This window comes from Delphinapterus leucas, chromosome 10 (assembly GCF_059928025.1).
Source record: "Delphinapterus leucas isolate spDelLeu-1000000601 "Yukka" chromosome 10, BTC_Dleu_Yukka2, whole genome shotgun sequence".
NCBI lineage: Eukaryota > Metazoa > Chordata > Mammalia > Artiodactyla > Monodontidae > Delphinapterus > Delphinapterus leucas.
In genome coordinates, this window is record NC_143138.1 from 44,587,425 (window position 1) to 44,615,342 (window position 27,918).

Sequence of the window (27,918 nt, forward strand, 5' to 3'; positions counted from 1 at the left end):
TAATTTTTTCTAATGTACATTTCTTAGGCTTCCTAGAATGCTTGAAATCAGATTATTTTAGTGATATTCAATCCTAATATGTCTCATAAAATTCTGACCAGACTTTTTGCATTGATATGCATTTGGATCAGTTTTAGAGAAATGCAGTCCATTAGAAAATCCAGCATTTAGCAAATTTGAAGAGACACAAAGCACTTAACAGATATTTGGGCTAGCCTAAAGAAAGCTAGTATGGCATTACAAAATAAATGCTAAAGGCAAACCAAATGTACCAAAGTTAACAATAAATATTCTATTTATGAAATCCATCTTATTAATTTACTGAATTTTTGAATAGTAGAGCTTGAGAAAGTAAATATCAAGGGAAGGCAATATTAAAAGCATTAAATAGTCTTATCTTCAGTCTCCCCTTCTCATAGTTTAAAGATGGGAATTGAGAGTTTGGACCTCTAAGCCTTCTCTTTTCCAGATGTCTCACCCTACTTACGCCTTACCTTACTCTTAGAGCCTTCTGGAGGGGCTTCAGCATTCTACAGATAACTGTATTCTAAGTATTTTTAAAAAGTCTCTGAGGCAGTTTTAAATGACACAAATTTGTTAAATTGTTAAAATGACATTTTAAAAGGATTAAAAGCCATTTTTAGGAAATAGGTATGAGCCAGAAATCTTGACATGAGATTATTATTCCAGTGGTTCATTTACAATTATTTGTGAGTTTTATGGTAAATAAAGCAGGAAGGAACAGATGATGGCTGTACAGTTTTCAAAATGGAAGTTTACCAGTTTGGCAAGACATGCTTAAATCCATTTTATTGGATCTTGAGTACTTTTATGAAACGTAAAGCTGTTGGTCACTGTTTGAAGAGATTGCATGGCATATGGGAACCACTTGATATTTCTTGAATATAAAGAACCTTAATATTTGAGTAGAAAAAGTGTAAAGTCCTGAATGTGTGTGTGTGTGTGTGTGTGTGTGTGTCTAGCTTAACAAATGAAGCAACATAGTTCTGCCCCTAGAATGTCAGATTTTCTAATGTTACCTCTCTTTTGCTGAGTAGGTTTGATCACTCTCCATGTGATCCAACAATTACACTGCATGGACCTTTCATCAGTTCTTTTGCTTGTGTAGTATGTTATAAAAATTTTGTTACTCAACAACAATATAGGGATCACCTTTTTGCTAAGGTAAGAGCATATCCTAAGCTAAGAGTAGGTATTCTTTTTCTAGAGAACCGTGGAATGGGATATAGGTGTTTTCTTGCTGTTCTTAAGGTTGCATTCAACAATGATGCACATAAAGATCAAAATTATGATTGTCTATGGGGAATAAAATTACTTGGAACATTAAGTTATCGTGGGCAGGTAACCCTGATAGCTGAAAGCCAGCAGTCTTAAAGAATATCATTTTTATGGAGTTGCTCTATGAAAATAACTTACTTTGTTCAAGATGTTCTGTGAGTTAGTCACATGATAACCAGAACATTATTCTTAAGTGTGCTGCCGTTCACTGCTGGTTGAATCGTTGGAACCACGTAGTAAATGATTCCTTTATTAATGCTGGTATTAAGAAATAGATCTGGTATTTAAAAGGCTGGTATTTAACACTCGCATTAAGTGTTAAATCTCAAGGGATATAAGATTGATTCATGATATTAGCAAATTCAATGTAATGAGGAACTCTGTAATAAGTGTTTCCCACACTTGATATTAGATATCTCACTAGTTAAAATTACAAAATGTTAATTGTGCAATATGTTCACTGTGGAAAAACTTTAAAATACTAACAAAAGGAAAATAAGAAATCACTTTTTAAAAAAATTTATTGAAGTATAGTTGATTTACAATGTTGTGTTAATTTCTGCTGTACAGCAAAGTGATTTAGTTATACATATATATATTCTTTTTTATATTCTTTTCCATTGTGGTTTATCATAGGATACTGAATATAGTTCCCTGTGCTATACAATAGGACCTTGTTGTTTATCCATCCTACATATAATAGTTTGCCTCTGCTAACCCCAAACTCCCAGTCCTTTCCTCCTCCATTTCCCCTCCCCCCTGGCAACCACAAGTCTACTGTCTGTGTCTGTGATTCTGTTTCTGTTTTGTAGATGTGTTCATTTGTGTTGTATTTTAGATTCCACATATAAGTGATATCATATGGTATTTTTCTTTCTTTTAAGAAATCGCTCTTAATTTCACTTATAGAGATAAGCATTGTTAACATTTTTATGTATATATTTCTGCTTCTTCTCCCTATGTAAATATTTTTACATAGGATAAAGTATGTAAATTTTTTCGTAATTAAGAAAAGCAGTGTGTTGTAAACATAAATGTTTAAATATATGTTGAATCAGTATGTACATTTAAAATCAATGAATGGCATTCTGTATGAATATATTATAGTTCATTTAATTTTCTATTAGATGTATTAATTGTTTACATTTTTCTGTTATTAAAAACAATAACACATTAAATATCCTTGTAGCTAAAAACCTGTGAGATCCATACATGATGTATTTGCTGAGTAAATATTAGGTTTTGAAGTAGTAAAATGCTAATGTCCAGAGAGAACTAGGGTTTTTCTTTAAACCATGTTTTCAGAATTTGCTAATCTCTAGCCCTATACTTGAAAATTCATGTGGGTAGTAACTTGGATTCTGTAGAGGTTCACACAGAAAATGAAGACTTGCACTCCCAGGTGTCTCTGGTTGAGTTCTGTGGTTGACTGACCCCTGTTCTGGTGCTGGAGAGTGTTCCCAGGATAGATGCGCCTATTGACGCTGAGTTCGTTGTATAGCTAGTCATTAGTTTTGGGGAGCCTGTGTCTTGTTCAACCCTGATGAGTCACCGTAGTACGAGAGGAACCCATGTGCTCTAGAATGAATAAGCTGCAATGGTACATCATCAGGTGAAATAGGAGTTCAGAGGAAGGGGAGAGGAGTAGCAGAAGAAGCTGACAGAGCACTGCAGAGGAGAAGTGGTCCTCCAGGCTTGGATTTGGATAGATGGAAAGGACAAGTGGTGTAATCACAGGAAGGTTTGAACAAGAGCCTACACAGAGTAGCAAATATGGGAGTAGGTAGCGTGCAGAGAGCAGGTGACATAGCAGGCCTGAGACTTCTGTCCTTAGACGGACTTGCTTGCAAGGTTGGCACTGGGCTGTTTTCTAGGAACTTAGATTTGGCGGGTCCCTACGAATCTCTGATGAGTGGCCCTTTGTGCGTGAACTGTTGGTGCAGACAGTGTGGTTTATGCTGAACACCTAATTTCCTTGTGGAAATTAGGTGTGTCTGTGTGTCTCCGCTGGGAGAGGACCCTTGGAATCTTACACCTGGTTTCCTCTGGACCTTGCCCAGTGTGCTTTTCCCCCTTTGTATCCTTTTGCTATAATAAATCATAGTCATGAGTACAGCTGTACACCAAGTCCTGTGAGTCCTAGCCAACCACCAAGCCTGGGGATGGACCTGGGGACTCCCAACACAAGTACAAGTAACTTGACTATAAAGGCACAAAATTTAAACTTGATATTGGCAAGATACTTGCACTATCACAGGACGTGACATGATGAAAATAATTCTTATATCTTCAGAGCTAGAGGGACTTTAAATTCTAGAACCGAATTCCTTCTTCTTTTTTAGGGACACCAAAGAGATTGAGTGGTATTAGAATGGCACCAGTGTTCAGGGTGGATTCAAAGATGTGGACAAGGAGACCAGTTTAGGTGACTTCAGCAGTAACTTAGCTTTGAGATGAGAAAAGGGTTTACTTAGGTAATGACATTTAAAATAAAGACCTTAAGGTGGATCCAAAAGATACATTAAAGAAAGAAATGATAGGGCTGTCTAGTGCCCTGACACAGGTTTGGGGAGAGAAAGGAAAAGGGTGCAACTACATTCCATAGTATTTTAGTGTTTGCAGTGGGTCACTAGTATTCCACCTTTTTCAGAACTGGAGTTCTTTCAGGGCGTGTTTTTCTATTCCATGCTGTAAGCATATTCATATTTTTTCTTCAATAAATCTGAATAGATATTTTAACCTTAAAATTAATTAATACTCTCATTTGTGTTTTCCCAAGTTTCATTAATCTGTTTCCTTTTTTTTCTGGGAATCACTCATCCTATGCTGTTTTGCCCTCCCTTTTGCCGTCTCTCTGGGAAGTAAATTTATGATATTCAGCCTTCTGGGAAGCAATCTGGTAAAACAGAGCAAAGGCTTTGGTGTCAGACAGACCTGGATTCCAATTACTTTCATTAGCTATGTGTTCTCACCAAGTTACAGCACATCTGTGAGCTTGGTTCTTCATCTCTAAAGTGGAATTGTTATACTTACATACAAGATTGTTGAGAGAAAACATAATACAATATAAAGCACTTACGGCCTGACATATAGTTTTTAATAAAAGCTCCTATTGCTTATTCTTTGGAGTGTCTGTCACAAGGACTCGGAAGGAACCAGTCATTACGTATGTTAAATGAGCCAGGAGAGGTCGCTAGAAGATTGCATGCCTGTGAATTCTGTTTCATAAAGATGATGTTCTTCAATGAAATTGTGAAACTGTCCACAATTTGCATTGTTTGCCTTGCTGCCCTTCCGTTTTCTTTTTATCTCCAGTTTCTTCTGTCTAGACTCATGCCTCTCAAACTTTAAAGTGCACACAAATCACTTGGGAATCTTGTTAAAATGCAGGTTCTGACTCAGTAGATCTGATGTGGGGCCTTAGATTCAAGATTTCTAACAAGCTTCTAGGTGATGGCAGTGCTGCTGGTCTTTGAGTCATACTTTGAGTAGCAAGTGTCTAGTGTTTTCTGACGTTCAAGCTATCCAGGGAATTCCCTTGTGGTCCAGCGGTTAAGACTCCGTGCTTCCACTGCAGGGGGCATGGGTTCAATCCCTAGTCAGATTGCACATGCCTCGCAGGATGGCCAAAAAAAAAAAAAAAGACTATCCAGTGGGTCTGTCACTGCGTAACTTCCTGCTTTTCTCCCTTTTGGTGCTGGTGGGGATGGTGGAGGATGTATTGTAAGCCCCAGGGTGCCTCAGTGTCACTTGTCGGTCGGTGGGCATTACAACTCTCTCTCATTCTGTTCCTAGGGCCATTCTGTCATCGAAGGTGACTCTTCCCCCTCCCCAGCCCGAGGCAACTAGTACACTACTTTTTGTCTCTGTGGTTTTTGCCTTTTCCAGACATTTCATTAAATGGAATGCTACAATATGTGGCCTTCTGTGACAAGATTCTTTCACTTACCATGATGTTTTCAAGGCTTATCCATGTTGTGACATATGTCAGTACTTCATCCTTTTTATTGCCAAGTAATATTCCATTGTATGGACATATGCCACTTTCTGTTTATCAGTTCAGTTGGCGGACACTTGGGTTGTTTTCACTTTTTGACTGTTGTGAATAATGCTGATATAAACAAATGTACAAGTCTTTGTGTGGTCATACTTTTTCACTTCTCTAATGAGTTGTTGGGCCATATGGTTATCATTTTTAAGTTTTTGAAGAATTGCCAAATTGTTACCCATCACAGTGTACCAGCTTACTTTCCCACTAACAATGTTCCAGTTTCTTCACATCCTTGCCAACACTTATTATCTGTCTTTTAAAATAGCCATCCTAGTGGGTACCTATGAAGTGGTATCTTATTATGGTTATACTTTTTTTTATGTATACATATTTGTATGGTGTGTTTTGATTTAATATAACTGGAAATATAATGGTAAAAAGGAATTGAGTACTTCCCAGATATCCTATTTCCCATTCCTTCCCCTGGTTTGTAGAAGTTATTTGCAAATATGCTATACTTTTGCAATAGGTATATTCCAATAAAATTTTATGTAGAATCACAGTTTTTGTTCTATTGAGCAAACAGTTTAAACAAGCTTATTTTGAATCCACTTATAACTCACAGTTGAACTAAAGCTTATTAGAGTTCTTCAGGTAGGGGTCATTTGTACAAATTGGTTGGTAGTAAATGCTTTTAGTGCTCTTATTTGGAACCTTCTAATTGGAATGCAAAGTGTCATACTGGGTGTTATCTTCTGCATGGCTGTCACCAAAATAAAATAGGGTGAGGAGTAGTGGAAAGAGCACAGGATTTACCACCACAGCTATAAAGCTGGGCCTGAATGGTAGCTTTGTCTCTTCTGAGGGTACAACTTGGAGGGGAGTGATAATTTTGTTGACTTATGTAAACTTCAGTTTTCTCATTTGTAAATAATGAAAATAGTACTTCACGGGGTTATTGTAAGGATTAAGTGGAAAAGCACATTTGAACCGAAAGGTGGTGCTTGACATATACTCAGTAAAAATGTAAATTTCCTATCACTCCTCCTGTTGCATTTCATAAGCAACTACACAAACTATTTTGATATCCCTAATGTTAATGATAGTAAATTTAAGAAGACACAATACAACTTTTAAGGCTATTATTCTAAAGACCATTAACAAGAAGTTACATTATATTTATACACAGCACAATACAGTTATACATATACATATAAATATACACTTAATAATATTTCCAATTTGGGGATAGAGGAGACTCTTAGCCAAGTTTGGAAACCTGGACTCTAGAAAAGACATACCTGTTTGTATCAGAATTTTAAGGTGACCATATACTAATACTAAATTAATAGATGTTTGATGAAGAATATTTGAAAAATAGAGGATGAGACAGAGTTAGTTTTGATAACAGAGAATGGATACAAGTTGACCAGAGGGGAAAAAGCAAAAACAATCAAAACATGAGGCTGGAATGGAATAAGCAATGCACAGAATTGTATGAATAAATGCTCACACTCACTAGTAGACAGGAAAGGCAAATTAACATAACACACACCTGTAAGACTGCAAACATGACAATAAGATCTGTAATAGCTATTGTGCCAGGCTCACTCAGTGCTAGGGAATCGGAATTTGTAGAGCCTTTTTGAGAAGCAGTTACACAATATCTTTTAATATTCAAATAATGAACCTTTTAACCCAATGCGGCCAATCTTGATAATGAGAGAAAAAGCACTGTTTGATGAGGATATATAGTCAACAATATTTACAAAACCATTGTTTACAGTGGCAAAAAAAAAAATGCCTGGAAATGAATAGTTGACTAAATCTCAGTAGATCCACATCACACCATGGAGTAGTTTGTAGCCATTAAGAAGAATAAATTAGAGCGACACCAGTTGATTTTTAGGGATTTCCATTAGTTATTGTGGAATAAGAAAACTAAGAGGCAGAAGAATCTGTAAGATGACAATATTTGATAAAACAATGGCAATTCCCCTTGTGTATTTTTGTATGGAGAAATTTATGGAAGAATACGTATTTGTAAACATAGGTTATATTGCAGAGTAGAGTGAACAAAGCAAAACATAAGAAAAAGTATATGTGATATGAAAACATTTATGCATTTATATAATATTGCATATAGATGTATATATAAAGAGAAAAATGTATAGAAAGCAAATGTACTTGTATGTTTATTGTCACAGAAAGATGGTAATAATTTGTTTTTAAGGAAATAATTTAAAATTTCATATATGGGACCTCATTTATGACAAAAAAATCCACAGTTCACACTCAGGGAAGAAAAGTTTTCATGTTAAAAACTGATACAAAATATTCCAAATAAATAGGAAATTTTGAAAGTTGATTTAAGAAATTGAATATTGATTTTAGTTGTCTATAATAAAGCTTTGCCTTATATTTTAGGAAGCTGCAGATGATGGACATAAAAACAACCTTCTTCCTCAGATTATTCAGTGTTTTGCGTGTCCAAATTGCTTCCTTCTTTTTAGCAGCAAGGATGAGTGTTTGAAGCATATGTCTGGAAAGAATCATTTCCATCAGAGTTTTAAACTGGGTGGTATGTTAATACTCTCTTCCGCTGAAAATTATTAAACTACTTTAACCTTTGCTGATTTATCATACTTCTCAGATAATTCTTGAGGTAACTTATCTTCACATTAGTTTTGAGAACCATGAAAGCAAAAGATTTTTATCTCATTTTTTATTTTTCAAAAAAGATTCTCATTATTTATTTGCACCTAAGAGTAAGGTTTACTTTGAGGAGTGAAAAGAAACTTGGGAAGAAAACATTTATGCAGGATAATGTTTTTGTATATCCATTGGGAAGTTGGGTATTTCTCTGCACTTAAGATTCAAATTTTAACTTGAGCATGAGTTCAGCATCCACTGCACTTTATTGAGGCTAGAAAACGACTTCTCTTAGATTTTTATCACATAAATAACCATCTTCTTTTGCTTACCTCACCTGATGTTGAGAAAGGCAAAGGGGAGGAAGGCCGGGTCACTCTACTCAGATCTTTGCAAGTCATAGTTCATTTTGTCTTTCAGATGACAAGGGAATGGCACAGCCAATATCATTTCCATCTTTTGCAAAGAAACTTTTGATCTCTCTGTGCAAAGATGTTCCATTTCAAGTTAAGTGTGTGGCCTGCCACCAGACACTGCGTTCCCACATGGAGCTCACTGCCCATTTCAGGTTTGTAAGGGGCTAGTCTTGGACTGTAAGATTCCCGCCCAATAAGCTCCGCAACAGCCAGAGGACTCAACAAATAACTTTTCTATTCCATGTTTCTCTCCTTCTAAAATGAGAGTGTATATTTGCCTGGACATTACCCAAACTTAGCATAATGAAAGAAGTGAGAGGTGTGAGGAAAGTGGATATATTGATGTTGCTGTGAACATAAAACAAGCTAACAGTTCTAAGTTCTGCATGTGCTGTTGAGGGTTGTGCCTGGAGGAGGAGAGGGTTATGATAGAACCTTGGCTTTGAGTCAACCAGCATGGAAAGTATCACAAACAAGTGAAAAATTACATGTCAGTGAAAGGCCAAATTTGTCAAACAATCAAGTATGCTTTTTTTGTCTTTACAATGGAAATTATCAAGCACTATACAAAAGTAAGGAGAATCGTATAATGAACCCCAGTGTACCTTTCGCCAGGCTTCAGTAGTTATCAACACATGACAGTCGTGTTTTATTTATACTCTCATCCCCAGAAGTTCTTATTTTGAAGCAAATCTTGTCATTTTATCTGTAAATACTTCAATATATATCTCTGAATGTTAAGCACTCTTTTTTTTTAAAGAAAATAACTAATACCATTATCACACTTTAAAAAATTATTTTTTAAAATATCATCAAACACCTAGTCAGTTATCAAATTTCCCCGATTACTTCATGATGTTTTTTACATTTGGTTTGTTGGAATCATAATTCAAAGTCTGTACTTTACATTTAGATGCTATGTCTCTTAGGTCTTTTTTTCCCCATTATTTCTTTAAAATGCATTAAAATTGTATCACACTACTAAATGATACAATTGCATTTGTTTAAGTAGAACAGTTGTTTTCACAAACCTTCAAGTAAAATATGTTCTCAAAAAACAGAGGCAGTGGAGTATAATCACTCTGTATACACTCAGTATAATTATTGATGTTAACAGTCCTGGTTCTGACTTGTATTTTATGAGTTCAAATTCTGGTTCTGCCTTTTATTTTTATTCCTAATTTTTTTAATGGAAAATTTCAACTGTATGAAAGTCAGCTGAATAGTATAATGAACCTCCATTTACCTGTCACCCAGTTTTAATAATTATCAACACTGCCATTCTTCTTTTATTTATATATCTGTATGCTCCTTACTGCCCTTAATTATTTTTTACAGTTCTTTGTTTCTGAGATACAATTTCGATTTATTGAAGTATACAGATCTTAACCTTTATGATTTTGACTACTGGATACATCTGTTAACCCACACTTTTACCATCCTGTGTTACCTCTCCATGGAAAGTTCCATTGTTCCCTTCCCTTCCTGGTCACTTCCCACCCTCTCACCCTCAGGCAGTCTATTCTGATACTTTTTCCACCTTACGTTGGTTTTATCTCCTCTAGGACTTTATGTAAATGGAATCATATATAGTATGCACTCTTTTGTGTTTGTCATAATATCTGTAAGATTCATCCATATTGTTTAGTACATTGTTCCTTTTTATTTGTGAGAAGTATTCTCTTGTATGAATACAGCACAATTTGTTTATTCATTCTTATGTTGATGGACAGTTTTTAGCTGGTGTGAATAAAGCTGCTATGTACATTTTATACAAGCCTTTTTATAGACATAGGTTTTATTTCTCTTGGATGAATATCTAGGAGTGGAATTGCGGGATCGAAGAGTATGTGTATTTAATTTTATAAGACACTACTAGACATTTCCAGTGTTTGCACTGGTACACATTCCTACCAGCCAGGTGTGAGAGTTCCATTTCCTCCACATCCTTGCCAAGGTTTGCTGTTGGCAGTCTGTTTCATTTTAGTTGTTCTTTTGAGAGTCTCACTGTGGTTTTAATCTGGATTTCCCTAATGAACAATGATGTTGGACACTTTCTTTAGTATAAAAGCAACCATGGGCATGGCATTTTCCTGACGTAAAATCAGTTCATTCTTAAAGAATAGGTACAGGGTTGTTGAGAGTCTCACTGTAGTGCTCCTCTGTATTGTTTAATTACCACAGAGAAGTTAATTACTTGCTTGTCTCATGACGTTCCTATCAGTGCATTTGATATAGTTTGTACTTGTCTAAAATTTGTCTGAATTTTTAAAAAATTTTTTGATTCTAGTTTTACCCTTTGGTATATGGATTAGAAACAGATAAAGTGTAGGTAATGGTCAGGTAGATAGAATATTATTATATCATCTGCAACTTTATTTTTTAAAATTTATTTTATTTATTTTTGGCTCTGTTGGGTCTTCGTTGCTGCACGCAGGCTTTCTCTAGTTGCCGCGAGCGGGGGCTACTCTTCGTTGAGGTGCACAGGCTTCTCATTGTAGTGGCTTGTCTTGTTGCAGAGCACGGGCTCTAGGCGCGCGGGCTTCAGCAGTTGTGGCACGCGGGCTCTAGAGCGCAGGCTCAATCGTTGTGGTGCAAGGGCTTACTTGCTCCGCGGCATGTGGGATCTTCCTGGACCAGGGCTTGAACCCGTGTCCCCTGCATTGGCAGGTGGATTCTTAACCACTGTGCCACCAGAGAAGCCCTGCAACATTATTGAAAAACAATTTTTAGTGCTTGTGTATACATTGATTACTTTATAATTCCTACAATAAAAAGCAGAGATAATATATTTAGAAAATACTTATGAGTTTATTTTTTTGTCCAATTTAGAGTTCGTTGTCGAAACGCTGGTCCTGTAGCTCTAGCTGAGAAGAGCATTGCTCAGGTGGCAGAGAAGTTCCTACTGAGAGGTTATTGTCCACATTGCAACCGTGTCTTTGTGGATGAAACCAGTACCCGGAATCACAAGCAGAACTCAGGACACAAAGTCCGAGTCATTAACTCAATGGAAGAATCAGTCTTACTTTATTGCCACAGCAGTGAAGGGAACAAACCCCCTTCTGACTTGCACCTGTTGCAAGATAAGTCAAAATTTTCATCACTTAAAAGAAATATGTCCATTCGAGAATCTAGCTCAGAAGATTGCAGCACTGTTCCAAAAAAGAAGATTAATTTAGGAGATAAAAGCCATGGGGGTATGGTTTGTGTTCAGAAGGAAAAGTCACTTGTTAAAACCTGGTTTTGTGAATGCCAGCAACGCTTCCCAAGTGAAGATGCAGTAGAAAAGCACGTTTTCTCAGCAAACACGATGTGTTATAAGTGTGTGGTCTGTGGGAAGGTGTGTGAAGATTCAGGAGTCATCCGTTTACATATGAGCCGCATTCATGGAGGGGCACATTTAAATAACTTTCTTTTCTGGTGTCGGACATGCAAAAAGGAGTTGGCAAGGAAAGAGGCTATAATGGCCCATGTGACTGAGTTTCATAATGGACACAGGTATTTTTATGAGACAGATGAGGTAGAAGGTGACACTTTGCCGTCATCCTCTACAACATTGGTGAATGATCTGACTGCTGATAATCCTTTTTCGACTATTACTATTCTTGATCATTCCCCAGCAACCAGTCCTCCAAGCGGTAAATGGCAATGCCGAATTTGTGAAGATATGTTTGACTCCCAAGAATGTGTGAAACAACACTGCATGTCTTTAGCAAGTCACCAGTTTCATAGGTATAGCTGCGCCCATTGCAAAAAGACTTTTCACAAGATGGAAACACTGTATCGACATTGCCAAGATGAGCATGACAATGAAATAAAGATGAAGTATTTCTGTGGACTTTGTGATCTGATCTTTAATGTGGAAGAAGCGTTTCTGAGTCATTATAAGGAGCACCACAGCATGGACTATGTATTTGTGTCAGAAAAAACGGAAACTTCCATTAAAACCGAGAGTGATTTTCCAGTTATAGAGACCGGTAACCTACTGACGTGCGGCTGCCGGGAGAGCTACCTCTGCAAAGTCAACAGAAGGGAGGACCACGCTCGCTGTCTGCAGACTCTCCTGGGCCAGGGCCGCCTGTGGTTACGCTGTGGCATGTGCTCGGCCACGGCGCAGGCCACGGATGACATGCTGGCACACGTGCGCCAGGTGCACGCGGAGCCGGAGGGCGCGGAGGGCACGCCGCGGTGCCTGATCAAGTGCGGCACCTGCACCAGAGCCTTCCAGGACCCCGAGAGCGCGCAGCAGCACTTCCACAGGAAACACTGCTTCCTGCGGGAGCCCAGCGTGGCCTGCTTCGGGCCTGAGCAGACGAGCCCGTACACGTTTGCTGCCAGTTCCTCCCGTGCAGAGAGAAAGCTGAGACAGGCAGCAAGCTGTCCACAGACTTCAGACCTGGAGAGAGGAGCCGAGACTGACGTGAGCTGTCAGAGTACAGGTACGGCTCCACAACCCTGACGTCCGTACACGTTTCCCATTTCCGCTTAGAAACACGCGCAGGTGTAGCCACCCTCTTTGCTCCTAGGGAGCCAGTGTTGAAGCCAGGACTTGATGGGCTGATACGTTGGCCAGTGAGTTACCTCGGCGTGCACTTTACCGGGAGGGATCTGTATTCCCGCTGCTTCAGGCAGCCACTCTCTCAACCTAAGGGCACAAGGAATATCTGTTATGCTAAATAATAGGTACTTTAGGTAACATTTTCTTTTCTTTTCCAAAAGACATGGGAATTTTGAAAGATGAGGGAAATAGATGGTCCTTCTGAAAGTCAGATTTGAAAGTTATCCTGCACTTTACTGTCATTTAGATTTAAGTTCAATAAAAAGATAAATCAGGTGAATTCTTTTTATTTCTATTTTGACCTTATTCTATAAGTATGAGAAGTTTTAAAGGTCACTTGAGAATTTGTATATTTTTGTTACCGTCTTCGGAAGCAAAGCTTTTACTTAGAGTTAAAATAGCAATTAGAAGTCGAGTTAAGTGGTAGCAAGAAACCAGGCAGAAAACTGAGGTATGGATCCCCTTGTCTGTGCTTACTCTAGGCTTCCCTTCTTCTTTGATAAGATTAAGGAAGTCTAGAAGAGTGCAGTGTTTTCATTTTGTTTAGAAGTAAATTGTTTTCTTTAGAGTATAATTTTAAGTGTATATTCTTTTAAAGATTAACTCTTCATAAGTTATACAATGTCGAGTGGAAAAAATGAAATATGTGAGTATTTTGGTTCATAAAATATGTTTATGAATTACTGAGTTTTTATAGGCTTGCTCTGTAGCACATGTAGATCTCAACATTGCCTTTAGCCGTGGTATGTTTTATGTGAGAAATGATTAAATAACATACTATTGATCCATTCAACTCGATGTCAAACAGTGAAACCGTGGTCACACTATTTTATGTTCTGTTGTTTTCCTTTTGCTCTTGTGATTGCTTTTGGGGGATTTGTGTTGGTCTGTGTCTGATAGGAGGTCATTGTATCTATTAGTATTTTAAGAAGACAGATAAGAAGATGGGTGGTTTGGAAATGGGAAGATGGCAGTCTTTTTCTGAGGGAGTCTCTAGTAGGTGGAGTAGAAGCTATCCATTTTAAAAATAGTATAAACATTTAAGGCTTGCATTGCTACCACTTGAAACTGTAAGGCCCTGTCAAAGTGAAAGGTATGAAAGAAGGGAAGAGGAGGGAGGGGAAGAGGAGGGAGGACAAGAGTTGCAGATGGTGGGAGGTGAGAGGCCCTGAGTTGACTGAGGAAGAGGTGTCCTTGGCGCGAGGAGCACCGGGCCCTGTTCTGCACGAGCCACAGGAGCCTCTTGTGGGCTGTCTCATGTCTGCTCTCGGGTGTGTGAGCACAGAGCCAGAGGGCTGCTGATGAATCAGTCTACATTAGGAAAAGAACAAACTCCTGGCGGCGAGAAAGTTCTTAGCAAGTAACCCTGAAAGTTTATTTTGATGGATGGTGCAAGTTTTTAGTTATTTAGCCTTAAAACTTGGTCTTCCATATCTTCCAGTATACTAATTTTTTAAAAACTTTCTTTTATAAGTGACTTTTAAGGAAAGCCAGGATCAATGGTACATATTTGTCGAAAGGATAATCATATCTGAAATATTCAAAATATTTCTTATCTGATATAAATATATTGTGTCACATACAGGTTTGGATTTCATGACATGGTTTAGATAGAAGTAAATAACATGCAAGATTAATATTAAGTTGACAGATTAAAAAGGTTTTAGCTAATTCTTATGAAATTCATGTTGATGTTTCTCTCTTCTCAGATGAAGAGGTTGTTGACCTCCCAGACTTGGATTACCTGCGAACCATGACTCACATAGTCTTTGTAGACTTTGATAACTGGTCCAACTTTTTTGGTCATCTACCAGGGAATCTTAACCAAGGAACATTTATTTGGGGCTTTCAAGGTATGGTTAATAAGGAACACATTTGAGACAACCTCCCTTTTTTTCCCCCTTAGAATGTGATTTGCTTTAAAAGGACTCCTTTTGAACCTTCCTGAATAGAAGATAGGAACATAATTGGAATTTTGTCACTTTGCATTATAGTTACTCTGCTAGAATATTTTTCTCTTTACATTTCTCTGTGGTAAATATTCGCTGTACCTGGTGACCCACAGTTTGTGGATCTTTAGATACAGATTGAAAGAGCCTTTATTCAATACCTACAATGCGCCAGATACTGTACTTGGTACTAATGCATGCTTACTGATTGTTTTAATTTTCACCCTTTAAAATATAAGGAAGAAGGCTGAGAAGTTTATTTTTCACAAAGTACAAAAATAATAAATAGTAGAGTTAGCTTTCAAACTTGGGCCTCATGACTACAGGACTAGTGTGTTTTCAACATAACTGCCTCTTCACTTCATCCTTACTGTTCATAAATGTGCATCTTCACATAAATCTCCCTTCCAAGTACTAACCAGGCCCAGCCCTGCTTAGCTTCCGAGATCAGATGAGATCGGGTGCATTCAGGGTGGTATGGCCGTAGTCTAAATCTCTTTACAAACCATTGACCAAACCTGGGAGAGAGACTCCTCTTTGATTAACTGAGGCTTAGTACGGTGAGCCTCTGATGTACAGGCATCCCTAGGAGATACTGCTGGTTCAGTTCTAGACCACTGCAAGTCACATGAATTTTTTGGTTTCCCAGTGCATATAAAAGTTATGTTTATACTATACTGTGGTCTATTAAGTGAGCAACAACATTATGTCTAAAAGAAGTCTTAATTAAAACATACCTTGGGACTTGCCTGGTGGCACAGTGGTTAAGAATCCGCCTGCCAATGCAGGGAACATGGGTTTGAGCCCTGGTCCAGGAAGATCCCATATGCCGTGGAGCAATTAAGCCCATGTGCCACAACTACTGAGCCTATGCTCTAGAGCCCGCGAGCCACAACTATTGAACCCGAGTGCCACAGCTACTGAAGCCTGCGCCTAGAGCTCATGCTCTGCAACAAGAGAAGCCACTGCAATGAGAAGCCCACACACTGCAACAAAGAGTAGCCCCCGCTCACCACAGCCGGAGAAAGCCCACAGGCAGCAACGAAAACCCAACGCAGCCAAAAAAATAACCTTATTGCTAAAAAAAATGCTAACCACCTGAGCCTTCAGTGAGTCGTAATCTTTCTGCTAGGGGAGGGTCTTGCCTCCATGCTGATGGCTGCTGACTGATCAGGCTGGGGGTTGTTGAAGGCTGGGGTGGCTGCGGCAGTTTCTTAAAATAAGACAACAATGAAGTTTGTAGCATTGGTTGACTCTTCCTTTCATGAACGATTTCTCTGTAGCATGCAATGGTGTTTGATAGCATTTTACCCACAGTAGAACTTCTTTCAGAATTGGAGTCAGTCTTCTCAAACCCTGCTCCTGTGTTATCAGCTAAGCTTATGTAATATTCTAAATCCTTTGTTGTCATTTCAACAATCTTCACAGCATCTTCACCAGGAGTGCGTTCCTTCTCAAGAAACCACTTTCTTTTGGCTCATCCATAAGAAGCAACTCCTCATCCATTCAAGTTTTATCCTGAGATTGCAGCAATTCAGTCACATCTTCAGACTCCAGTTCTAATTCTAGTTCTCTTGCTGTTTCCACCACATTTGCAGTTCCTTTGTCTACTGAATTCTTGAACCCCTCAAAGTCATCCATGAGGGTTGGAATCAACTTCTTCCAGACTCCCGTGGATGTTGATATTTTGCTTTCTTCACATCTTCCCAATCATGAGTGTCCTTCATGGTATCTAGAATGGTGAATCCTTTCTAGAAGGTTTTCAATTTAGTTTGCCCAGATCCATCAGAGGAATCACTACCTATGGCAGCTGTAGCCTTACAAAATTTATTTCTTAAATAATAAGACTTGAAAGTCAAAATTACTCCTTGATCCATGGGCTACAGAATGAATATTACATTAGGAGACATAAAAACAAAATGGATCTCATTGTACATCTGCATCAGAGCTCTTGGGTGACCAGGTGCATTGTCAATGAGCAGTAATATTTTGAAAGGATTCTTCTGAGCAGTAGGTCTCAAAAGTGGGCTTAAAATATTCAAGAAACCACATCGCTGTCATCCAGGCTTTGTTCTTCCATTTATAGAGCATAAGCAGGGTCAATTTCGCTTAATTCTTTTTCTTTCTTTTTTTTAAAAATAAATTTATTTATTTATTTGTTTATTTATTTTTGGCTGCATTGGGTCTTTGTTGCTGCGTGCGGGCTTTCTCTAGTTGTGGTGAGCAGGGGTACTCTTCGTTGCAGTGCATGGGCTTCTCATTACAGTGGCTTCTCTTGTTGCAGAGCATGGGCTCTAGGCGCACGGGCTTCAGTAGTTGTGGCATGAGGGCTCAGTAGTTGTGGCTCGCGGGCTTAGTTGCTCCGCAGCATGTGGGATCTTCTGGACCAGGGATTGAACCCGTGTCCCCTGCATTGGTAGGCGGATTCTTAACCACTGCACCACCAGGGAAGTCCTAGCTTAATTCTTAAGGGCCCTAGGATTTTCAGAATGGTAAACGAGCATTGGATTCAAGTTAAAGTCACTAGCTGCATTAGCCCCTAACAAGAGAGTCAGCCTGTCCTTTGAAACATTGAAGCCAGGCATTGACTTCTCTCTATCTGTGAAACTGCTAGATGGCATCTTCTTGCAATAGAAGGCTGTTTTGCCTACACTGAAAATCTTTTGTTTAGTGCAGCCACCCTCATGAATTATCTTAGGACTTATCTTCTGGATAACTTGCTGCAGCTTCTACATCAGCACTTGCTGGTTCACCTTACACTTTAATGCTATGGGTACGGCTTCTTTCCTTAAACCTCATGAACCAACCTCTGCTAGCTTCAAACTTTGCTTCTGCAGCTTCGTCACCTCTCTCAGTCTTCATAGAATTGAAGGCAGTTAGGGCCGGGCTCTGGATTGGGCTTTGGCTTAAGGGAATATTGTGGTCATTTGATTTTCTGTGCAGAGACTCAGACTTTCTCCATATCAGCAATAGTGTTGTTTCACTTTCTTATCATTCATTTGTTCACTGCAGTAGCACTTTTAATTTCGTTCAAGAACTTTTCCTTTGCATTCACAGCTTGGGTAACTTTGTGGTGCAAGAGGCCTAGCTTTCAGCCTGTCTTGGCTTTTGACATGCCTTCCTCACTAAGCTTAATCATTGCTAGCTTTTGATTTTAAAAAACGTGAGACTCTTCCTTTCACTTGGACATTTAGAGGCCATTGTAGGGTTATTAATTGGCCTAATTTCAATATTGTGTCTTGGGGAAAAGGGAGGTGGGAAGGGAGGGGAGAAAGACGGGGGAAGGGCCAGTCGGTGTGGCAGTCAGAACACACACAACATTTATCAGTTAAGTTTGCCTTCTTGTATGGGCATGGTTCATGGCACCCCCAAACAATTACAATAGTAACATCAAAGACCACCATAACAAATAAAATAATGATGGAAAAGTTTGAAATATTGCGAATATTAACGAAATGTGACGCAAAGTTAACAAATGCTGTTGGAAAAATGACATCGATGAACTCCCTCAATGCAAGGTTGCCACCAACCTTCAGTTTGTAAAAAACACAGTATTTGCAAAGCACAGTAAAGCAAAGTGCAGTGAAACAAGGCATGCATGCCATGTTTGACAGCAAGCAGCATATAAAGAAGACGATTAGGATTTAAGATAGAAACATGCTGACCTGGATAAGGTAGTCAGTACAACCTCTTAGTAAGTCCAGCTTTCCTGATTGCACATCATTTTTATTCACTGAGCAGCCTTGACATATTTGTAAAAAACCACTAATGCATACATTCATATAGAACAACAGCAGTCAAAGAATTTTCATGCACTTTACTTTTGATTCTGCTTAACATCCCTGTGAGTTTTCAGATTAATAGGCAGATTTGGGGAAGTTGGTCTACTTCCCCAAGATTTAAGCAACAACCTGGTGTTACCTGCACGAGAACTGCCTTGTTCTGCCTTCTAATCTGGTACTTTTCCTCTAGAAACATTTTTTTCTAGTATTTGTTTTTCCTTATAGAGTTTTCAGTTGTATCTAGTGTTCTGTTCTTTTTCTCTTGTTTGACTCATCATTTATGCCTTTTCTAAACATAATAGGAGGAAACACCAACTGGAAGCCTCCCGTCAACTGTAAGATCTATAATTACCTAAACAAGATTGGGTGCTTCTTCCTTCATCCTCGCTGTAGTAAAAGAAAAGATGCTGCTGATTTTGCCATATGTATGCATGTGAGTCATTGTTTTATTCAAAATCAAACGTGAAGCTAGGACCCATTTGGATTTTTTCCCCTCTTGAATCATAATGACACTGTAGGTTCCTTTTCAGTGTTGTGCTTTTTGTATAAAACCTTCTGCATCAGGTTCTACTTATGACTATTGAGGGCAGGAGCCCATAGCATGTGTTTACTGCTTCATCCCCAGTTCCAGCAGACTCTCAGCTACTCATAGTGGACCCTCAGCTATTTCTAGAATAAATTATCAGGAGATGACACTCCTTGATGCGTGAGGCACTTTCACATTTTAACGTCTCTGAAATGGGGGGGCACCATAGCAGTCACTGTTGACCCAGATGGAATTTGCATTTGCTTCTGTCTCTGCTAGTCACCTGGAGAAACAACCCACCTGAGACCCAGTTTAAATTAAATTCTCTGCTTAAGGGTTTCTGTGTCACACTGATACTCTGCAAACTTGTTGACTGCTGCTTATGTTTTAAACCACAGATAGTTTCTTTTTCCATCTAGCCAGTTCTAAGATTGAGTTATGCAAATTACTTTGCTTACCTTTTCTCTATGGCAGATTCATTTTTTATTTACCCTCAGGTTGAGCGCGTAGCCCTGTTAGTGTTCCACCTTTATGTGGGGGCCTCCTGTTATATTCTTTTTGGCTTTTCTTTTCTTTCTTTCTTAGTGGCATATAAAAGAGCTTATCTTATCATTGACAGCATTTTATATTGGATTAAATATGGTATATTTCATTTATGAATGAGATCTTTATATCATACTTTGGTGGGAGCAAGGGAACAAGCTAAATACACGTTTCTAGGTATGTGTTCATTCTGAAATAGCTGTAACTTGACTGGAAGCTCAGATGCAGATCTTTATCAACTTGTGCCATTTTTTCCAACTTAGGCTGGCCGTCTGGATGAACAACTGCCCAAGCAGATTCCTTTCACCATCCTCTCAGGAGATCAAGGTTTTCTGGAGCTAGAGAATCAATTTAAGAAGACTCAGAGGCCAGCACATATACTCAACCCTCACCACTTAGAGGGAGATATGATGTGTGCCTTGTTAAATAGCATATCTGATACGACCAAAGGTATGCAGCTGTAGCCACAGTGCCAACTGCCCAAGAGGAAGAGACTTCACTTCACTTATTGATGAGAAACCAATAAACTGCTCTCCACTAGTACCCTGCTGCCTGCTCACTAAACCGCCATGCGCTCATGCTTCTATCGTATTTTTTCTCTTATCTCACTTTCACTTTGAGTGTATTAGAAGGAGAATGAATTCATAATATTTTAGAGACCATTTTTAATCTAATGAATAAAATTTATATTCCTATATTTAAAATATATACTTATGGTTTGAAATATGCTAGTATAGTTTTGCAAAGCTCAGAATCCAGATCTTCATTTCATTTCTAAAATTCTAAATTTATCTTCAGTTTTTCAGAAAGCAAAGTGCTTATAGGAGAAATCAGAAAGCAATAAATGCTAATATGACAATACCAAAAAATAAAAAAATAAAAATTTAAGAGGTTGACAGTGACAAAATGATGCCCTGAAAGATCTTTATTGCCTTGAAGGGCTAGGCATCCCGTGTCCTACACTCTTCTCTGCCTTTCTGAGATTGTTCAATGAAAAGGCATGCTGATGTCCAATTTCACTAACCAGTATTTAAGAAAGGATGTAATTCTAGGGATCCAGATAGGTTTTGGTTTTGGTTTTTGTAATTTCTGAAATGTGGGTAGGAGAGAATAAAAGAGTAATTTTTAAATATCCTAATAATTTGCAGCCATGAATATGGTTTGAAGGTATTGATGAATGACCTCAATGAAAAACTGACTGCTTTTTGGAATTTTTATTATATACCTTTAAATTGTCCAAGTGTGCTCTCCTCCTAGCTATTTTCTTCTTTCTACATGTATAGAGCCACATTTTGATTGAAGATCTATTCTGAAGAACTTTGCTCTAACCACTCACTGCGTTGGATCAATTCACTTTGCAAAGTTAGGAACCATTAAGCTACTGGCACAATTGTGCTCTTTAAAGAAAAATCAGCTCTGTTTTGCATATTTATGTCATGATTTAGTACTGAATTTTGTCTTCCTATTCTGTAGTTTCTGTTTTCATTCACTTGCTTTTTCTGTCTGTGGCGGGTTTTTTTCTTTTCTTTTCTTCCTTTTCTTAAAATTTTTAATTAATTTTTTTTATTGGAGTATAGTTGATTTACAATGTTGTGTTAGTTTCTGCTGTACAACAAAGTAAGTCAGTTATACATATACATATATCCACTCTTATTTATTTATTATTTTTAAAATATTTATTTATTTGGCTTGTGGGGTCTTAGTTGCGACATGTGGGATCTTCATTGCAGCATACAGGCTTCTCTCTAGTTCTCTAGTTGCGGTGTGTGGGCTTCTCTCTAGTTGTGGCGTGCGGGTTTTCTCTCTCTAGTTGTGGCCCATGGGCTCCAGGGCGCGTGGGCTCTGTAGTTTGTGGCACGTGGGCTCTCGTTGAGGTGCACAAGCTCAGTAGTTGTGGTGCGTGGGCTTAGTTGCCCCACGACGTGTAGGATCTTAGTTACCTGACCAGGGATTGAACCTGCGTCCCCCACATTGGAAGGCAGATTCTTTACCGTTGGACCACCGGGGAAGTCCCTATTCACTCTTTTTAAAATTCTGTTCCCATATAGGTCATTACAGAGTATTGAATGGAGTGTCTGTGGCTTTTTTTAACCTCTTTTTCTCCCATTCTTTTACCACCCCTTTCCCGATCCTTAACAACATCTACTTAATATCTTGAAAAATATTTAAATTTTTACCTTTGCTACCTAGGCCCACTCCCTTTTCTTCCTCCTATGCTGCTGCCCTGGGGAGCATTTCTTTTGTAATTTAGAACATGAGACCTGTAATGGATTTGCCTTTCTTTCAACTTTATTTGGAATGAGAGCTACATATGAGTAGGTTTGCATGGGTATATTAGGGTTGGAGGTAAAGTATAGGTTATTGTTATATACCAATGTTCTTTTCTGAATGTCTCTTATGCTCTAGCCTTTTTTTTTTTTTGACATATACTTTAATTTCCTTTTTCACTCATCAGTGTCATAAACCACTCTCTATGTCAGAATATAGAATTCTCTAGGTATTTTTTTTTTAATCATCCATTTGTAATCAGTGCCCGTTTGAACTTACTGCTCTTTGGGGACACATATATACTTTATTCTGAATTTTTGTGAAATACAGAGACCATGCAGTGCATAAAGAAGGGCATGGTCTTTGATTCGAATACTGACCTCTGCTTCTTAGCTGTGCGATTTCAGGCAAGTTACTCAACTTTTTCTGAGTCTCACTTTTCATATCTATAAGGTTGTAAGAATTAGTGATACGTATAGTGTCTAGCATAGCATAGGAAAGAGCATAGGTGCTCAGTAGATAGCAGCTATTATTAATTATTACTACTGTAAAAAGGAAATATGGTTACTAGCCACTATATATTGTTTTAGTTTTTCTTTCCATTTTTTTCATTGTAGTAAAATATACATAAGATTTACCATCTTAACCATTTTGAAGTCTCCAGTTGAGTGGCATTAACTGCATTTACATTGTTGTGCAGCCATCACCGCCATCCATCCCCAGAACTCTTTTCATCTTGCAAAACTGAAACTCCATACCCATTAAACAACAACTCCACACTCCCCTTTCCCCAGCTCCTGGCAGCCACCATTCTGTTTCCTGTCTATGAATTTGACTACTCTAAGTATGTCGTGTAAGTGAAATCATGCAGCCTTTGTGACTGGCTTATTTCACTGAGCAAAATGTCCTCAGGTTTCATCCATGTTGTAGCCTATGTCAAAATGTCCTTCCTTTTTAAGGCTGAATAATACTCCATTGTATGTATATACCCCCTTTTGCTTATCCGTTTATCCATTGATGGACACTTGGGTTGCGTCCATGCTTCAGCTATTATGAATCATGCTGTTGTGAACATGGGGATACAGACATCTCTTCGAGATCCTCCTTTCAGTTCTTATGAGTATATACCCAGAAGTGGAATTGCTGGATCATATGGTAATTCTATTTCTAATTCATTCATTCATTCATTCATTTATGGCTGTGTCGGTCTTCGTTGCTGCTCAAGGGCTTTTTCTAATTGCGGTGAATGGGGGCTACTCTTTGTTGCGGTGCATGGGCTTCTCATTGTGGTGGCTTTTCTTGCTGCGGCGCACGGGCTCTAGGCGCCCAGGCTTCAGTAGTTGTGGCACGCAGGCTCAGTAGTTGTGGCTTGTGGGCTCTAGAGCGCAGGCTCAGTAGTTGTGGCGCACGGGCTTAGTTGCTCCGCGGCATGTGGTATCTTCCCAGACCAGGGCTCGAACCCATGTTCCCTGCATTGGCAGGTATATTCTTAACCACTGCGCCACCAGGGAAGTCCTTTTTCTAATTTTTTGAGAAATCTCCATATTAATTTTCCACATGGACTGTACCATTTTACATTCTCACCAGTAGTGCATAAGGGTTCCATTTTCTCTGCATCCTTGCCAACAATTGTTATTTTCTGATTTTTGTTTGTTTTTATAGTAGCCATCCTAATGGGTGCGAAGTGGTATCTCATTTTGTTTTTGATTTCCATTTCCCTAATGGTTAGTGACGTAGAGCATCTTTTCATGTGCTATAGCCACTACATTTTAAAAGTAATGAAAATTATTAAAATTAAGTGGCCAAAGAAGTGTAGTCTTTAAGTCACATATTTTATTTAGGTCTGGATTTAAAGATGCTTTTATAACTCTAAAATTTAAAAAAATATTATGCTGAATCACAGTAAGTTCAGATTCAGTTTAAGACAAATTTTTTTCTTCATGGAATATTGAAAGGCATCAAACTGCCTGCTAATAAACTTTATAATAAGAAAAATCAAAGAACAGTGACTTTCTTGGGTAACTTTATTCCTTCACCTTTCCTAATAAATGGCTTTCTGAATAGTAGAGTAACAGTCTTTGTTAAGAAATGATATTTAATATGTATTGTGACTGAGAAACATCTCTCAGTGTCCACAAATACTGCAGCTCGTGTTGGGCCTGTAGTGTAGTTTTGGTTGCCACAAGAATGCCAGGGTAACTCCTTTCATCTAGCTTAACCCAGTGTGCTATCTTCAGATCTGACAACCAGTTATTTTAAGGCAGTGTGGTTTGCGGGTAGGCGTCGATGGACTTTTTTGGGAATCTGAAAAAAGCTTTCCAAACCTCTTTCCCCCAAATGGACATGTACAGTAAGTCCCCTACATATGAACCTTCAAGTTGCAAACTTTACAAACGTGCGTTCGCATGTCCAATCATGTAAGTTACTTCACGTGTCTGGCGTACCTTGTCACATGCGTGCGTCCTCTACAAGTGGTTGTGTTTTTGTGTACTTTACTGTACATTACTATATAGAGTACAGTAGTACAGTATCTTTATTTCAAGCCCAGGATGTCCAGAAGCAAGCGTAAAAGCAGCGGTGATGTAGCTGGTACTACTGTACTTTTCAAGGTACTGTATTGTAAGATTAAAAATGCTTTCTTTATTTTTTGTGTTTGTTGTTTATGTATTATTTGTGTGAAAAGTATTATAAACCTATTACAGTACAGTATTATATAGCTGATTGTGTTAGTTGGGTACCTAGGCTAATTTTGTTAGACTTATGAACGCGTTCTCGGAACGGAACTTGTTTGTATGTAGGGGACTTACTGTACATACAATATCACGTACAGCTTCGGGGATCTGTCGTTTCAAGGCTCCTAGTTACCAACCAGCTACCCCATAAACTCTCTTACAAGTAACACACAGTGAGAAGTTCTCTCATGTTTTATAAGCATTGTGATGATTTTTCACGTTTTTAAAATCTCTGCCATAGCATAGACAAATGATACAAGCTTGAACCTCTTATTTCTTTATAACTTTTCAGAAATTTTCCATTATTAGGACCATAAAGTGGTTTTATTACTCCTGTGTAAACAGGAAGAATCTATTGAATAGTGTTGTCAGAATCAATGATCATATGGTATCTTATACTTTTTTTTTTTGCCAGTTTTTCAGTTAATTGAAAGTTTTTTCAGGAGATACTTATTTCAGTAGAAATAGAGGTATTGGGAAGTTGCTGGCTCCATGTATGAATGTCAGTCATTTGGTCATAAGGTCTTATTATACCTTTGCTTGGTAGGGAGAGGACAGGTAAGTAGTGCTACTGCTGCTACTTTGTTAGATCTCTGACTTGGGTTAAATCAGTTACCCTCTCTAGCAAGGTGAGCCTTTATACTAAGTTTGAGATTTGAATGTGTCATGGTTTTTGCCCTTTAAACTCACTCTCCTTCTATGCATCAGGGTTCCAGCACCAACGTTTTGATTACAGCTATGATATATGTGTAAATCCCTGTAGAGATGTGTAAAAATACTAATCTGTCCTGAATTGACACCTTTGGGCCCCTTATCCTTCATCAGTTCTATTTTATATTGTACTCATTTTCACTTTTTAAAAATTTACCAAGATACATGGATCCTTTCTAGTGATCCTAGTCAGAGGAGCCAGGTAGACTTTTTCTTCTTTTATGCTTTTCACACTTTATTCACAAATATGTGTTCATTCTAACTCAAGCCTCATGTTTCAAAGATGCAGATATCACTTGTCATTTCAATTGTTTTAAAGAAGTAAAAGGAACTAACCTTTATTAAGGACCTACTGTGTGCCAGCCACCATGCTAGCTGCCTTTTGTATTTGTAGTGTTTGAAGATGTTTAAACATGTTCAAAGAACTGCGTGTTGTTTAATCCTCTTTTCAACGCTGTGAGTTAGGATATATTAGATCGCCCCCTTTCATAGATGAGGGAGCAGAGTCCCAGGAAGGTTAAAATAGCTGCCTGAGGCCACACAGCCATCACCTGTGAAGGCTGAGGCTTTCACTGACACAAAGCCCTGATTTTATTATGTAGAGAATCCATTGTGCATTGTTCGCTCTTACCATGTCCTTGAGGAATGAAGATGAGATGCTCTGTTGCAGTCTAACGACAGTGCAGAGTGTGTGTAGATGAAAATAACATTTAGGAAGATGCTTTTTTTTTTTTTCCTAGAAGGTAAAAAGATTTGATTGTGGGTTCTGGGGGTTCTGGTACTTTAAAAAGTAAGCTGATTATGTGTCAAGCATAGCCAACTTATCACTGTAAGTTCCCTGGGATCTTTTGTCTTGTAAGTAAACCAAGAAGCCCCATTTTCTTTTCTTCTGACTATAGAAATGCAGTCTCAGTGTGAGGGCAGGCTGAGTTAAAGGGACCACGCTAGCACCATTTTTATTTACCCTGTGACGCTGCTCCTGGCTTGTAGTATGCTCTTTGTAAAATAAAATAACTATGCTACTTGTTTTTACTGTCTTGACCATACATTTTAAGGTTTTGTTTGTTTGCTTTTACTTTCCAGAGTGTTGTGTTATTGGACCTACTTCAACCACATTCTTGATGACTGAATTTCTGAGTTGCCGTTTTCTACTATTTCATTAGTCACCGCCATTGCTTATATAAAAAAATTCTCTGGGCTCTTAAAGATCTGTTTATGTAATAGAACTTGCCTGTATCTTGTAGGTTAGTTCAAGAACATTGTTTGCTTTATGTAAACAGTTTTTAAAAACACAGTTTTGTGTATTCAGTTGTTTATAGTTCTTCAGTAATTAAACATCTTCCTTCCAGTTTTATGTAAAGTTTGAACTTTCCTAGAATATTTTTTCTTAGGTAATGCAAGGAGGGACTTGAGCATAGGCTGTTATGAATTAGTGAATTTAAATTGAAAACAGACTTTACTGTGCTTTGACATGATTTTTGTTGAATCTGAACACTGTCCTTGGGCTGTCTGGTTTATGGCCCTGGGACTTTGTTATGTCGGTTTGGTTTGTGTCTTCATTTTGGAATGAATGGGATGAAGGCATTAAGTATGGTTGGTACCAATTATACAGGTTTTTAAAGCCATCTTAAAAATTGAACGTACTAATTCACCCATGCTGTGAAAGTGTAGGTGATTGAAGCAGTGGCATGCCCTATATGAAATAGTTGTTGAACCTAATTCTAAGCATCTATCTGCCTGCTTGCTCAGCCTGTTGATGAGACTATGTAGGTTGTTGCTTTGGGCACCATCCTAAAAATCTATATGATACAGTTAATTCTGTGCAAGGTACTGAAAAATAGGGAAGAAAATTTATGATTTTCTCTGTTCTACAGATGGGGCTGATTGAGGCAAGCGAAACCTTTAAAAATTTTTACAACCTAGTGTCAAGCTAAACCTTATGATTCAAACCTGCAGTTTTGCCTTAGGTCTTGGTTGCCATGATGAATTGTTTAGGCCAGTTACCACATGCTGCTTTTGACTGGCCTTGACTTTGAATTGTAATAAAAGAAACCTTGGGTATTTTCTCTTTGTTCCTAATGTTTTAAGACTAAATTTTTTGTTCTTCAAATTGTAAATGTAATGTTTTATTTCACTAAAACACAGCTTGAAATATTTGAAGTAGTAGGTGTATATAACATATTGTAGAAAAAGCAATAGTTTTTTTTGCTGGAATAGCAAAAGGTGACTCATAATAAATTTTTGCAGCAAAGGAATATAAGAGAAATATAGTGTTTTTATTTATAAACAATGATGTATTGATAAATTTTTAAATGTATATTTTTAGTTTTTATATATTTTCACAGAAGCAAATATGTCCATGTGATTTGTATTGAATACACAATCAGGGTTATTTAAACCCTGATTCAGTCACTCTGATAGAAATTGATTTAAATGTAGTTAAGGTGGAAAGCCAAATACTGGGTCCCTGATGGTACCACGTTCATATTTT

General features: G+C 38.1%; 1 protein-coding gene across 1 annotated transcript in view; it reads left to right on the top strand.

Moving 5' to 3' along the window:
• Positions 1–2,612: 2,612 nt before the first annotated feature.
• Positions 2,613–27,918, top strand: part of LOC111178647 (E3 SUMO-protein ligase ZNF451) — a 43,868-nt gene continuing 18,562 nt past the window's right edge. The window contains exons 1-6 of the mRNA XM_022581489.2: positions 2,613–7,871; positions 8,363–8,510; positions 11,191–12,797; positions 14,626–14,769; positions 18,950–19,080; positions 19,980–20,166. Of these exons, the coding sequence (XP_022437197.2) occupies positions 7,829–7,871; positions 8,363–8,510; positions 11,191–12,797; positions 14,626–14,769; positions 18,950–19,080; positions 19,980–20,166 (2,260 nt within the window). The 5' untranslated portion in view covers positions 2,613–7,828. The remainder of the gene's footprint in view (positions 7,872–8,362; positions 8,511–11,190; positions 12,798–14,625; positions 14,770–18,949; positions 19,081–19,979; positions 20,167–27,918) is intronic.